Raw genomic sequence first — 16,130 nt, forward strand, 5'->3', positions numbered from 1 at the left:
CATTGCGGGTTGAATATCCAGGTTAATCAAAAAAAAAAAAAATGTTCCATGTTTATAAAAATTTGATATTTTCTTATCGTATCTCAGATGTTACTAATCACAGTTAAATTTAATGTTATGTAAGGGTTTTAAATGGCTTTCTTCTTTAACCTCTTTTCACATTTACGGATTCTTAAGTTTTTTAAATTAAAATTCATAATTACTCTATATTCATCTTATAATTAAAAAACTGAAAATAGCATAAAATCAGTTGTAAACAAAATATGAGAATATTAGGGGGTTTTTTCAAAAATAAACGTCAGTCCTATGTGAATCAAGAATACAAAATTCTTGAGACTGAATTTCACGGCTTTGCCACCACCCTCATCATTCTCAAAGTTTAATTTTCAGGTCTAGGTTTCAAACTTGCAATAATTTTTTTTGCGAAGTATAATATATGATATATATATATATATATATATATATACATACACACAACAAATGCAACAAATAAATTCACACACCCTCCTCACCTTTGGTGAGATTTGAACTCCTGACCTCCCAAGAGACCAAAGACTACGATACCGCTTGGCCAAAGGCCCTTTGGTTTGCAATATTTTTTGTTTCTAGGTTTTTTTCTTTAATTTCATTATACAATGATTGATAACAAAAATATAGAATAAATAAAGACGATGAAAAAATACAACGAAGAAAAAGCAAGCAAATATACCAAATATCCACTCTCTTCTTATGGGAGAGTTAAAGATTCGAACAGTTAGCAAGCTACCTGTGCTCGTATAGTTGTACTCAAATTGTTGCTTGATTGACTTCATGAGTTTGGTCTCTCAACGTTGATGTTCTACTCGAATCATTTGAAAGCTATTTTACATTTGTCAAGTCATACACGCTTCTCATATATTTAACTAAAGATGGCAAAAAAACCCCGAAACTGCATCGAATAGAAACAAGGTGTTGATAGACTCATACAATCATTTTTGTTTATTGTACCAAAGTTTATAGTTAAAAATGAATAAAAATTACATGTCCTTAAATCCCGTTGAATAAAAACAAGGTGTTGTTCGACTCTTACATTAGTCAATTATAGGGAAAATGACCATCATATTTTGTATCGATTTCTTGTGTTAATCTGAAATGAGTATATCAGATGTATTAGGATATGTCGATAGTTTTAGAATGTATATCGGTTAATATTATGGTCATTGTGATTAATGTGTTTCGTGTGACAATGTCTTGTGAACAAGGAAACATATTAAGAGGATGTTTCCCAAATGCTTACCAGGTGAATTTTGGCAAGGACCGGGAATCTTACCAGGTAAGAGGCATGGCAACAACCGAGGTTCTTACCCAGTAAGTGAGGAAGACTTATCCAGTTAGCAGTCATGGGATAAGAGGCTTGCAAACAATCCATTTTGATGGCTGAGAATGTTATCCGACAAGGTAAGAGAGGTGGCGACTCTTGTCGGTAAGTGCTTACCCCAATAAGCATTTGGTAAACGACCCCTAAGTGTCACGTGTGTGTGTGTGTGTATATATATATATATATATATATACTATCTTATAAAGCATTTGGCTAAAACTCTTAAAAACTCTTAAAACTCTTAAAAACTCTTAAAGACAACCTATATTGCTAATGGTACAACCTATTAAAGCCATCCTTAAGCGATTTCATCCCTAAATGATTTCATCCCTATCCAATTACATCCATATCCTATTTCATCGCCAACAGAAACCCAATTCCCTACCTAAACGATTTCATCCCTATCCGATTTCATCGCCAACAGATTTTGAAGAATACATATTCGATTTCATCCATAACCTAGTTCGATTTCATAAACCCTAAACGATTTCATAAAACCTAAAAAAGTACAAGCACCTGTAGACCCAAGATGATGATATAGGTAATTTCGCTCCCTGATTCATCGTTTCTCTACCGATTCCATTCGAGGTAATTATTTTTCCTTTCATACGGTTGTTCATCATATTCCCCTATTCTTAAGTTCTTGCTATATGTTCATCTTTTTTCTTCATTTTCACTTCTGGGTTAGGGTTAATGGTGTTTCCATCGATCGATTTGTTGCTCTACAAGATTTTGACTTCTTTACTGGAAGAGCTTCAAGCTTCTCTGCATCTCCACATTGAGGTAATTTGTTTTCCATTTGTATCAGTTTGATTTTACCCTAATCATGTTTCTTGAAAGTCTTGGCTTTTAGTTTTGCTTTCTTTTATCTTCCTTGCATAATTGTTTCATTATTTTTAATTAGTCTACTCAATGTATGCATCAAATACATACTACTAGATGTAGTTGATTTTCATTTATTTCGATTTTCACAATTGATTGTGATTAACATGTTTCATTATTGCCTTCCTTTCATTACTGTTCAGAATCTCTTCAATATCCCCCATCTCCAAATTCTCATTGGGATCTTAGTGTGCTGTCTTACACTAGGTACGTGATTTTTGAAATGTTTATGAATTTGTGTATTGGTTTTATTTGTGCTTTCTAAATCTAATTTAAGGAACTACTTAGATTGTTTATTGTTGTGATCCAATCTTATTGAACATGAAATAAATGTTTGGAATACTCGATTAAATCAATGGTTGGAACATTCAAAGGCTACTAATACATTTTGAAAGTCTTTACTTCATTTGTTTGATTGTTGAGATGTCTAGAATATCATCTCTGTTCTTTTTTTGCTCTTCTTTTTGCTGTCTATTTTCGTTTCTTTTGCTGGTTTTTGTTGTTTCTTTATGATTATTTCTATTGAAGCAAACAAATCAGGTTAGAGGATTTATCCTAAAACATCATTTTCACTTCCATTGCTATATGCTTCTTGTACTCTTCTTTTGGCCACTATCTCAACTGACTTCCTTCTTTCATATTTTCAAGAAAAGAAAAACTTAAAAAGAGCCTATTTTTAAAGGTGTCAAACTGTTGAAGCAAAGCAGACGGAGTTAGTGGAGATAATCGCTTGATACATCCTTGCGCTCAATGAAAGACTTGATGCATCCTTGTAGTCATGTACCAAAGCAAATGAAATAATTGTTGGGTGAGTTCAAATCTATGTATCTGTTTAAATTTGAAAACTTTTTCTTTTGTCATGCAATTTCCAAAATGTCTAATGTGTGCCAACTTAATCATATCTTTGGAGGTTTCTTTTATTAATGCACATGGGTTATAGACTTAGGGGTCGTTTACCAAACACTTACTCCAGTAAGTGTAGACCAAGTCATATTACTTTACCGGATGAATATGGTAAGGACCAAAAATATTACCCGATAGTGAGATAAATACCAAGAGTTTTACCCGGTACGTGAGGGCGACGGCTCTTACCATAATAAGCGCTTACCGGGTAAATTGGGCTTGTGGGGGAACGATCCCGTTATATTATAGCTACCAAACAGTTTCTTTTATTTTCATTTCCAGTCATCTTGATTGAGGTTTTGAACTGAACATTTTATAAACTAGAGTTTTGAGCACCCTTTTGCTTTGAAAGGCTATTTATTTTCATATTTTGATTTGCATTCTTTATGTGAAAGACCCTTCATTATATTTTGATCTGCATTCTTTATGGGAATAAAAGAAAATTGTGAAACAATATGAATACCTTTTTTTCAAAACCTTTTCTTTTCTTAATTTCGATTAACAATCTAATGTGATCATCTCGACTTTACAACAATTCGATCAATTGCCCACCCAACTCGTGACTAATGACGTGTTAATTTGTCAGTATTAGCACCGCTTCTGAATGTGAAACACATGTGCATATGTTTTGCGATTACATTATTGGTGTTTCTAGATCTAAAACTGAAAGTCTTTATACCACGTGGACGAAAATGACTTGTTGGGACTCAAGCTACTTCTTGTATATTCGACATAACTTGCCATCAAAGAGTTTGTCAGGGTCATGAGTGCTCACTTGATGTGTGTGTGTGTGTTTGAGAGAGAGAGAGAGAGAGAGAGAGAGAGAGTACATACGAAATGACAACCGGAAGGTAGAGAATTACAAAAGGCCATGTTGGTTGTGTAAATTTACAATTTATCAACAACTTATATGATATTATTTTAAATAATTACTAGTCTAGTTACAGTATAAAAATTCAAATATCATAAGAAACGATATTAAATATTAATTTGTGATTGTTTAAATAATTCAACAATCAATAACTTGATTCGTGCTTAAGCATAATGAAATAAAATAAGATCGTACATGATGAGACGTAGATAGATTTGACAGATAAATTAATTGTATGAGCTCTTTATTACACATGTTATAATTTGGATTTTAGATCGAATCAAATTTTGATCTAATTAACCGAATCAAGATTGTAACAGCCCCAAAGAACAGACTGTCCCAATAACTTCGAATCCAACTTAAAATCATGGTGAAAATTATTGGTAGCCTACTACTTAAAAGTTTATTATCTTATTTTTACTAAATGAAATTGTTTGATAATTAATTAGTAATTATTCTACTTAAATATTTTATTTACAATTTTTTTAACTTGAAAGCAAAAAATTTATCGAATTTTTATGAAGTCTTGAACATGTTTATTTTGGAAGGATGACGTCATCTGCTATGTCATATCTCTAAAAAAGTCGAGACAACAATTGAAATTGTTTATGGTCCATCCCCTTTGTCACATGTTCCAATTGATTGTAAAGCAAAAACATTTTATGAAATTGGATGACGTCACTGATTTTCCAATTCATGACACTGCATAGGAGTTGTATTTATGTAACTCACCTGCCAATTGTTTCTACCATTTCTCCTCCTTCGCTACAACTGTCATCGGAGTTTACCGACTTCACCATAAACGGCACCTCCGCTTCTTCAAGACGTTGCTTAGCCAAGCCACTATGTCACAAACTTCACTTCAAACCCGTCTCAAATTCATCCTCCAAAGCCGGCCGGAGAGGTGGCTTTACGCCATATTCTGGCAAGCTTCCAAAGAAACTGACGGTCGTCTTGTTCTCTTGTGGGCTGACGGCTATTTTCCCGGCACCAACAGTGACTTGCCGGATTCTAGAAGAAATGGTAATGATCACCTGATGTTGAGTTATGATGATGATGTTTCAGATTCCCAGTGGTTGATTATGTCTTCGGTTGAGATGTGTTTTCCGGCCGGACATGATGTTGTTGGCCGGAGTTTTATTTCCGGATCTCATCTGTGGTTGGCTGGGGACATGGAATTAAAGAAGTACAAAAGCAAAAGAGCTGAAGAAGTTAGGGTCCATGGAATCAAGTCCTTGGTTTGTATTCCCACTTCAAATGGTGTGGTTGAGTTGGGTTCTTGTGATACTGCCAAAGAAGACGGAGGTCTAATCCAGCTGACAAAATCCATCTTCGAACCAGATGGTTTTTTCAACATCAACCTCGCCCAGATTGTTGACGAATGTGAAATCCCTAATCGAGGTATCATATTTTCAAGTATAATTTACAGTTGTCAAATTTTTTCCAACAAATTATTTGGTCGTTTTCTGTGAAACCCATGAAGAAAGATTGAAGTTAGGGATGATTAGATCGAGTTAACCACTATATAACATAAAAAAATCTGCTACTGATGTGGGTATTCTATGATCGTGCTAGCTTTTGGGTAAATTAATTAATAATTCTTTGTTTTGACTAATGATCACCAGGTATTTGGAATCAAGTGAGGGAAGAAGGACAGGAAGAAGTGACATTGAAGAAGATGAATAYGTCATCTTCGAATTCAGATCCATTTGACCTCGACAGCTCCTCGCCGTCGACTACCAACATTACAAGTTTGCCAAAAAAGAGAGGGAGACGTGCAAAGGGAGCKACTGCACAGCCGGCGGAAGTTATGCCACCAGGATATCACGTGGAGGCCGAACGGCAGCGACGAGAGAAGTTAAACCATCGTTTCTACGCCCTCCGGAGTGTCGTTCCTTATGTTACAAAGATGGACAAAGCATCTCTGCTGGCGGATGCAACTACGTACATCGACGAGCTCAAAGCCAGAATCCAAACATTAGAAAAGAAAGTGGGATCAAAATCATCACAGATAAAACCGCCACAAAACGAAATCCAGATGAACTCCAACTATCACGAGTATAATCCTATTCAAAACTCAAAAACTTTCTCCAGTGATCTCGCAGCAAACAGATTTGAAGTCGACGTGAAAATACTTGGACCCGAAGCCATGATCAGGGTTCAATCACCGGACATGAACCATCCAGCAGCGAGGTTGATGGATGCACTTAGAAGCCTTGATTTAAGAGTCCATTATGCGAGTGTTTCAAGTGTGAATGATTTGATGCTTCAAGATGTGATTGTGAAGGTTCCTGATGGATTCACAACTGGGGAAGAAACCTTGAGAGTTGCTGTTCTTAAGAATATGTACTTGGATTAATTATCAATGTCCACGTTTCTTCAATCTGTTCTTCCAGCTATTTGATCAATATTGTTAATAATTTTAGCATCGAACAGTGCTTATGGTTTGAATTAGTACATATATTATTACTTCCGATTGCATCTTAATATAATTATCTGCTTCATAAACCAATGTGGAATGTGAATTCATAAGCTTTTCTACTTGAATTCGTGTACTATAAAAATATTATCTTTTGTAAACTGACGAACCGAAACTAGATTTTTTATAGTATTAGGAACGAGTAAAACGTTGTTCAAAGACAACGGAGGATAAGTTGAGGATAACTTAGAATTGTCGTGCGCGATGATAGGAATAGACTTAACATTTCCCACTCTAATATGACGAGTATTGCACAAATTAAAAATGCCAGAGAACTTACCTTGGTTGGGCGTCATATGAGATATTGCATCACAAGGCAGTACAATATGGCCAGGAATAATGATTTAAAATATTAATTAATATATGTTTGCTTCACATATATTTGTTTCATAATGTGAATATTTTTAAAGTTGTTCTACGTCATGAACTGTATACATATGAATCAAAAACATTATGAAACATATATATATTCATCAATATATTAAATGCTAGTTTTAGATGAGAAAAATTATTTAAAACAATAATTCAAGATAAAAATCTCACGGTTGTCATAGTAAGGTGAGTTCTCAAATGATTAAAATGTTTCAATTGAAAACTATTAAAATTTATTCTCAAAAACTTTAGATAGTTTAATGCAAAATAAAATGACACTAAAATATTTTTACACGTAAATAAATTCGATTATTGTCATTTTTAAATATTAAAATATATCGTTACAAAAATGTATGTTTGACTTTTAATTAATTTTTTTATGTATTTATAAAATATTTTTAAATATTAAAGAAATGATCAAATGTCGCGTCAAAAGGTGAATCTAAGACCATTCACATCCCTGCAATCTATTTACACTTTCAATTGTGCCACATCAGCTTTTGCAATTATCTTCCACACACCTGCAATTCACCTACAACACTTTCAACTGTGACATGTCACCTACACTTTCAAAAGTGGTCCCCACTACAACATTTATTAACTATTTTATAAATTATTTGTATATACATTCTAATTATTTTTTAATTAATAACATRTTTTATTTTAATTCAATGTTAATTAAAAYGATTAATATATGATATAATTTTATATATTAGATTATAATTTTATGTAATTATAAAATTTAATGTTTAAAATAATTTAATTTATTATATAATCAATGTAATTAAAAATATATTAACATTATTAATTTATAAAATTAATTGTTTTGTATAAAAATAGTTTATTTAAATAATTAAAAGAAAAAAAATAAAATTGGAGGGAAGTGGGTGGCCCACGTGGCTTTCAAATTGACTTGCAAATTTTGCAAGGTTTTTCCTACATGGCAACCCATACTCTGACAAAAGTTGATTTGCAATTGTGTTTGCAAGCCCCATGTGGGTGGCCTAAGAGCCCATTTGGTTTGTAGGATTATTTTTAAAAGATTCGGATTTCATGTAGGGATTTGAATTTATATGAATTTGAAATAATTGTTGTGTTTGGCTCGTAGGATTTGTAGAGGAATTGGATTTCATTATTTATAAATAATTTATAAAAATAATTAAATTACATTTTTATTGATCGATTATTATAAAATAAAATGTTTTTAACATTTTTTAAAACTTAATTTCATACAATCATACAAAATCCCATAAAAACCAAAGCACCCCCTAATGAAATATGAAAATTTCTCGATGTTCAGCTTAACAAGGGAACCTGATATATCTTTTGATATTTTAAATCAGGCTCCTTATACAAAAAATCGATGGTTGCCAAAATTGAGTACAATGTATTAAACGTCTAATCGTATATTGAGTTCAATTATATAGCTTTTGTATCTGTATGGTCTTCTAATTCATGCATTAACCCATTTTTAGTTTAATTGACGAATATTAACAATCGCCTTATTTGATTGTTATATCATCAGAACTTTGATTTTAACACATATTTTAATCATTATATTTATGGTTTGTATGGTATTCAGATATAAATTAACATTTTACAACTCTAAATCTTATCAAGTAATAATGGTTTCACATCAAAACAAATAGCTCATATTTTGGACTCTTTTAAGGACTATGTAGAGCCTATAAATAACAACTTGCCTCGTAATTAATATAATAAACACTAAATAGGAAGAGACCTAATTTTTATTTTATATATATATATATATATGGTATAATTCTTTTACAACCTTGTGTATTTATACAACCCTTACAACCCAATTAATTGAGATATTTATAGAAATAATGAGAGTTCATTTATTATGATTTGAATATTTATGGAATATGAATAGAGTTCATTAATTATGATTAATAATTTATATTAGGAAACAATCAAAACTTCTATGAAATCACATATTCATCAAATGAAATGGACGGTTGAGATTGGGTTGTATTGGTTGCACAAATGTCAATGGTTGTATAATAACCAAGCGCTCTCTCTCTCTCTTTCTCTCTCTCTCTCTCTCTCTCTCTCTCTCTCTATATATATATATATATATATATGAGCATTAAGTAGTAAAAAACAGGGAATTCATGGCCCCCTACCACTGAGTATGCAATATATATATATATATATGTGTGTGTGTATGTGTGTGTGTGTGTTTTTGTGTGTGTGTGTCTGTAACACCCGAAATTCTTTCCTTTTTCCGCTCCGTGCGCATCGAAGGTTCTTAGTCCCGTTAGTGAGGTATGCGTTATCACCCCCCCTATTTAGAGTTTTAGCCACTGTTATTTTTTTTAAACCTTTCCTTGATAAGTGTTTCCTTTTCTTTTCTTTTATATATATATACGTATACATATATATATATAGACTTACTTTTGCAGCCTCCTTTAAATCAATAGGGTAGTACTAGTGTCATAAGGGAGGGGTACCTACTATCTTTTGGGTTGTCCTACACTTTCACTTTGGTAATCATCATTTCCATTATGGTTTATTTCCTTCCCTGAGAGTCTTTAACCTCTACATGATTTTGGGAAGATTAGTCTTGAAGGGGAGAAATGGATGAAGAAAAAAAGAAAAAGAGAGAGAGGAGAACAAAGAGGATGGTTTCTTTCTCTTGCAGTGAAGAGAAATCCTCTACTTGTAGAAGCCGCTGCCAAGCATCGACCCCCCTTTTTTTGGAGCTACAATCGCTGCCGGTTTGATCCTCCTTAGCGCCGCTCGATCAGTGAACTATTACGCACTCTTTCAAGGGTGGCTGCTTCTAGGCAAACCTCCTGGCTTTTGCCAAGGAGAAGATGCGGGTTCGATTCCCGCTATCCCCCCAAAATGGCCACCCCCATCACCGAGCCGCAACCCGTCCGCTTTGCACCCCCCTCGACGACTTCTTCGGTTTCGGTCGGTTTCGAGCAGCAGCAGTCGTGAAGACAGCAGCCTTGCTGTCTCCGTTCATCTTCTCGCAGCAGCAAAGACATCGAGCAACAACAGGCGTAAAGACAGCAGCCTTGCTGTCTCCGTTCATCTTTTCGCAGTAGCAATGACATCGAGCAGCAACAGGCGTGAAGACAGCAGCCTTGTTGTCTCCGTTCATCTTCTCGCAGCAGCAAAGACATCGAGCAACAACATGCGTAAAGACAGTAGCCTTGTTGTCTCCGTCCATCTTCTCGCAGCAGCAACGACATCGAGCAGCAGACGCCCCCTACGCACCGTTTTTCGCTGCTGCGTCGACGGATGTAGTGTCGGGTACGTTCCTTGTTAACACTGTACCTGCTCACGTACTTTTTGATTCGGGTGCTTCATGTTCCTTTATGTCCACTGCATTCTATCAACACTTGCATATGCCACCTAGTACACTAGAAGATGCGTTAATCATAGAGATAGCAAATGTTAGTCAAGTTTTGGTGCACGAAATTGTTAAAGATTGTGTTTTGGGGATTGAAGGAAAGGAATTTCGAGTGAACCTCATACCCATGGCTATAGGCGGATTCGATATCATAATCGGGATGGATTGGCTAGTTGAGAACCAGACGGAAATCTTATGCTCTAAAAAGCTGATCCGAATTCCTTTTACAAGCGAGGACGTAGTGCTAGTTTATGGAGAAGAAAAGAAAGGGAATGTAGTACTTTTATCTATGGCGAAGCATGTAAGTGCCTAGCTAAGGGGTGCTCCTCATTCATTGCATATGTGTTGGACACCAAGCTAGAGATAAGGAAAATTATAGACGTGAAGGTGGTTAGAGAATTTCTTGACGTATTTCCGGAAGACTTGCCTGGTTTACCACCCATTAGACAAGTGGAGTTCCAAATTGACCTTATCCCGGGAACCGCTCCAATTGCTAAAGCACCTTACCGTTTGGCTCCTTCCGAGATGCAAAAATTGATGTCCCAGTTGCAAGACCTTATTGAGAAAGGATTTCGTTGACCGAGTTCGTCACCGTGGGGAGCTCTGGTCTTATTTGTAAAGAAGAAGGACGGCACCATGAGGATGTGTATTGACTACCGAGGACTCAACAAAGCAACTGTAAAGAACAAATATCCTCTCCCCAGGATCGACGACCTTTTCGACCAACTTCAGGGAGCAAGTTGCTTCTCGAAGGCCGATCTTCGCTCGGGGTACCACCAAGTATGCGTGAAAGTAGATGACGCGGCAAAGACAGCTTTTAGGACACGTTATGGGCACTATGAATTCTTGGTCATGCCCTTTTGTTTGACGAATGCACCAGTGGTATTTATGGACTTGATGAATCGGGTCTGCCGACCATTCCTCGACAAGTCTGTAATTTTCATTGGCGACATACTTATTTATTCCAAGGACGAATCGGATCATGAGCAACACTTTCGGGAGGTCCTCGAAATGCTAAGAAAGGAGAAGTTGTATGCAAAATTCTCCAAGTGCGACTTTTGGTTGAAGGAGGTTCAATTCTTGGGTCATGTTGTCACTCGAGACGGGGTGAAGGTAGATCCATCCAAGATTAAGGAGATGATGAACTGGAAACCACCAAAGAGTCCTACAGAAATCCGTAGCTTCTTGGGTCTGGCAGGATATTATAGGAGATTTATCCAAGACTTTTCCAAATTTGCTTCTTCCTTAACGGCTTTGACTAGGAAAAATGTGAAGTTTATCTGGACGGAAAAGCAAGAGCATGCCTTCAGAACTCTCCAAAAGAAGTTGTGTGAAGCCCCGATCCTCTCCCTGCCGAAGGGGTCCGAAGACTTTGTAGTCTTTAGCAACGCTTCGAAAATGGGGTTTGGTTGTGTCTTGATGCAAAGGGGAAAAGTGATTGCCTACGCCTCAAGACAACTCAAAGATCATGAGAAGAACTATCCCACCCACGATTTGGAGTTAGCGGCGGTGGTGTTCGCCTTGAAGCTTTGATGCCATTACCTTTATGGTACCAAGTGCACGCTTTTTACAGACCACAAGAGTTTGAAGTATATTTTTGATCAAAAAGAACTAAACATGAGGCAACGACGTTGGCTTGAGCTGCTCAAGGACTACCATTGTGAATTGCTATATCATCCGGGTAAGGCAAATGTAGTGGCGGATGCTTTGAGCTGAAAAGAGTACGGTAGTGGGACAAAAGCTGTGCTCACCAGGATCGATATAATGTCCAGTCTGATCGATCGAATCAAGGTCGCGCAATCTAAAGCACTCCTGGAAGAACATCTCAAGAGCGAGGTAATGATGAAACAACGCATGCTGTTGACATAGGATGGCCGTGGTTTGAAGCTATTTCGAGGGCGTATATGGGTACCCAAGATTGGGGGAAATTGTGAACTACTACTAGAATATGCACACAAGTCTAAATACTCAATTCATCCAGGCAGCACCAAGATGTATCGAGACTTGAAACTGACATATTGGTGGCCAGTTATGAAGCTAGATGTGGCTCGTTATGTCGAGAGGTGCGTGACTTGTTTACAAGTGAAAGTGGAGCACCAACGACCTTATGGTAGCCTTCAATCCTTGGAGATCCCCGAGTGGAAATGGGAGCATATCACGATGGATTTCGTGACCAAACTGCCAAATACCTTAAGAGGCCATGATACGATATGGGTAGTGGTCAATTGACTGACCAATAGTGCTCATTTCTTAGCAATGCGAGAATCGCTGTCATTGGACAAACTTGCCAGATTATACATCGATGAAGTAGTTTCAAGGCATGGTATACCATTGTCAATAGTGTCTGATAGGGATAGCCGATTCACCTCCCATTTCTGGGGTGGCTTGCAGAAAGAGTTAGGCACGAGAATGAAATTAAGTACAGCTTACCATCCTCAAACCGATGGCCAGAGTGAGCGGACCATTCAAACGATCGAAGACATGCTTAGATCGTGCGTTATTGACTTTGGCGGGAATTGAGACTCTCACCCACCCCTAGTGGAGTTCGCCTACAACAACAGTTATCATTCCAGCATAGGTATGGCACCCTTCGAGGCCCTGTATGGTCGGAAGTGTAGGACTCCGGTGTGTTGGTTAGAAGTGGGTGAGAAACAATTTGCCGGCCCTGAGATTGTGCAAGAAACAGCCGATAAGGTGAAGTGTGTACGAGAGCGCTTGAAGGCGGCCCAGGCTCGTCAAAAGAGTTGCGCAGATAGGAGAAGCCGACCTATAAAATTCCAAGTGGGCGACCGCGTTATGCTAAAAGTATCCCCCTGGAAGGGAGTTATCCGTTTCGGGAAACGTGGGAAACTCAGCCCCCGTTTCCTCGGACCGTTTAAAGTCTTGGATAGAGTGGGACTTCAAACTTATAAATTAGAACTATCACCAGAAATGGTCGGGATCCATTACACATTTCATGTATGTTACCTTCGTAAGTGCTTAGCGGAAGAGGAAAGCGTTATTCCACTTTCAGAAATTCAGGTGGACGGGAACAACCAGTGTGTCGAGGAACCGAAAGCCATCTTGGAAAGGAAGAGCAAGGTACTGAGACACAAAGAAATTGTCATGGTTAAAGTACAGTAGAAACATCACCGAGGGTCAAACGTAACATGGGAAGCGGAAGAGGATTTGAAGAGGCGTTACCCTCACCTTTTCAAGTAGACGAAAATTTCGGGGACGAAATTCGACCCAAGGTGGGGAGGATTGTAACACCCGAAATTCTTTCCTTTTTCCGCTCCGTGCGCATCGAAGGTTCTTAGTCCCGTTAGTGAGGTATGCGTTATCAACCCCCCTATTTTGAGCTTTAGCCACTGTTATTTTTTTTAAACCTTCCCTTAATAAGTGTTTTCTTTTCTTTTCTTTTATATATATACATAAATATATACATATATATATATATAGACTTACTTTTGCAGCCTCCTTTAAATCAATAGGGTAGTACTAGTGTCATAAGGGGGGGGGGGGGTTATCTACTATCTTTTGGGTTGTCTTACCCTTTCACTTTGGTAATCATCATTTCCATTATGGTCTCTTTCCTTCCCTAAGAGTCTTTAACCTCTACATGATTTTGGGAAGATAAGTCCTGAAGGGGAGAGATGGATGAAGAAAAAAAGAAAAAGAGAGATAGGAGAACAAAGAGGACGATTTCTTTCTCTTGGAGTGAAGAGAAATCCTCTACTTGTAGAAGCCACTGCCAAGCATCGACCCCCCTTTTTTTGGAGCTACAATCTCCGCCGGTTTGATCCTCCTTAGCGCCGGCCACCCCCATCACCGAGCCGCGACCCCGTCCACTTTGCACCCCCCTCGACGTCTTCTTCGGTTTCGGTCGGTTTCGAGCAGCAGCAGTCGTGAAGACAGTAGCCTTGCTGTCTCCGTTCATCTTCTCGCAGCAGCAAAGACATCGAGCAGCAACAGGCGTAAAGACAACAGCCTTGTTATCTCCGTTCATCTTCTCGCAGCAGCAACGACATCGAGCAGCAACAGGCGTGAAGACAGCAGCCTTGCTGTCTCTGTTCATCTTCTCGCAGCAGCAAAGACATCGAGCAGCAACAGGCGTAAATATAGCAGCCTTGCTGTCTCCGTCCATCTTCTCGCAACAGCAACGACATCGAGCAGCAGCCGCCCCCTATGCATCGTCTTTCGCTGCTGCATCGCGCTTACAACAACCGCGACTGAGCTGTTACTGGGCTGCTCCACCAAGCAGTAGCTGCTGCCATTTCTGTTTCGTCGTTGTCCGCCAAACAGCAAACAACAAACTTTGTTGTACTTTTACCTCGATCACCTTACCGAGCAGCAGTAACTGCTGTGTTTGCCAAGCATCAAACAGCAACCTGCTGTGTTTGCCCCTGCATCGCCATGCCCAAACAGCAGCCGGTTGTGTTGCCCTTTCATTGCCTCGTCTAAACAGCAGCATTGGCTGCGTTTTTCCTGCGCCCTCTCGACCAAACAGCAGCAGCAGTAGCAGCTGTATCGAGCTGCTGTGTTGCCCATCCTGCGATGTGAGTTCATCCTATCCCTCGATAAAGTTACTTACATGCTAATGTGAATATGATAAATTAGCCTATGGTTCAACTCTGTGTTTAGACCGGATTGGGATGGAAGAGATTATTCTAGGTCTAAACGAATTGAATTCTGGAAAATGGTTACGACCGCTTGGTAAAATACTTAGTTTAAGCTACTTTATACTAGGGGACTCTAGTACTCTTGTGTCTTATAACTAGTGATCTTTAACGGTAGTAAAGGAACATTTCCTAAATGATGGACTCACGCATAGTCTTAATGTTGAAATAATGTTATATATATGCTTAACGTTAGTTATCCAAGAATGTGAACTGAATGTGGTGAATCTATGATTTCGATAGTTGTTTTATTTCATTTTATGTGAGGGATGGTGTATGTTGGCGGTAGGCATTGTGATTATTGTGTAACCTCCAAATCATCCTCTCACTACCACTCGAAAATAGGCATTGCGATTATTGTGTAATTTCCGAGATAAAGAGCTTAAGATCATGGCCGACTACATGACTGAGGTATTAAACCTGTAAGTGATGCTCTACAACGTTGATTTACGACCTACTTTGTGTCCGTCATAATCAATGGTAAATTAGGTCCTCCCCGTCATCCTCAGATGTTTTGGCTCTTCCGTGAAATATGTTGAGTTAGTCGTTTTCTTATAGTGTTTAAATTTACGTCATTTATATTTAAAGGCTTCATAGTTACCTTTACGTTATTAATTGAACTCACTAGGCGTAAGCCTAACACTTCTTCTTGATATGGCTTGAATATCAGGTTCCTTTAGCGGTGGGGCTTCAAAGGGTTGAGAGGAGCATTGGTTCGGGAAAGGCTCTTTTGTAGTTATAGCATTTGTTTTCTTTGAGCATTGCTTTTTTTTATATTGCGATATTTTGGAGATAGATAAAAACACCCGTCTTTAATCTAGATATAGAATAATCTAGATTAGTAGGTTGTTATTTATCTTCTCAGTAGCTGATTTGTAAACGCTATACTTTTACCCTTTGTTGGGTGAATTTTTATTTTCCAGATTCGGGTTCTAGTCAAATATTTTCGGTTTAATTTATCTTTCCTTTTAGGGTGTTGCAGTGTCACAGATGACGTTCTTATTTTGATATACGTACAACCTTGAAATTGTTCTTATCTACAAATTTAAAGACATCTTTTAGTTTTTCTTTGGATCTCAAAGGTTTTTCTTCAAGAGGTATATTTTGCATAGAAATAATTTTTTATTCTTATTTCCTACGATTGATTATTTCATACCATAAAATCTTACATGAAAATGATTTTGGCTTTTTTGAGTCTTGAAACTTTCTTTACACGCTTGTTT

General features: G+C 37.5%; 1 protein-coding gene across 1 annotated transcript; it reads left to right on the forward strand.

Annotated features, from left to right (window-relative positions):
- Positions 1-4,858: 4,858 nt before the first annotated feature.
- On the forward strand, positions 4,859-6,406 carry LOC112529810 (transcription factor MYC2-like). Its single transcript, XM_025141218.1, has 2 exons — positions 4,859-5,414; positions 5,639-6,406. Exons 1-2 carry the CDS (start codon positions 4,859-4,861, stop codon positions 6,370-6,372), a joined length of 1,290 nt encoding a protein of 429 aa, XP_024996986.1. The 3' UTR covers positions 6,373-6,406.
- The last annotated feature ends 9,724 nt before the right edge of the window (positions 6,407-16,130 follow it).

This window comes from Cynara cardunculus (genome assembly GCF_001531365.2).
Source record: "Cynara cardunculus var. scolymus isolate 2C chromosome LG 16, CcrdV1, whole genome shotgun sequence".
Lineage (NCBI taxonomy): Eukaryota > Viridiplantae > Streptophyta > Magnoliopsida > Asterales > Asteraceae > Cynara > Cynara cardunculus.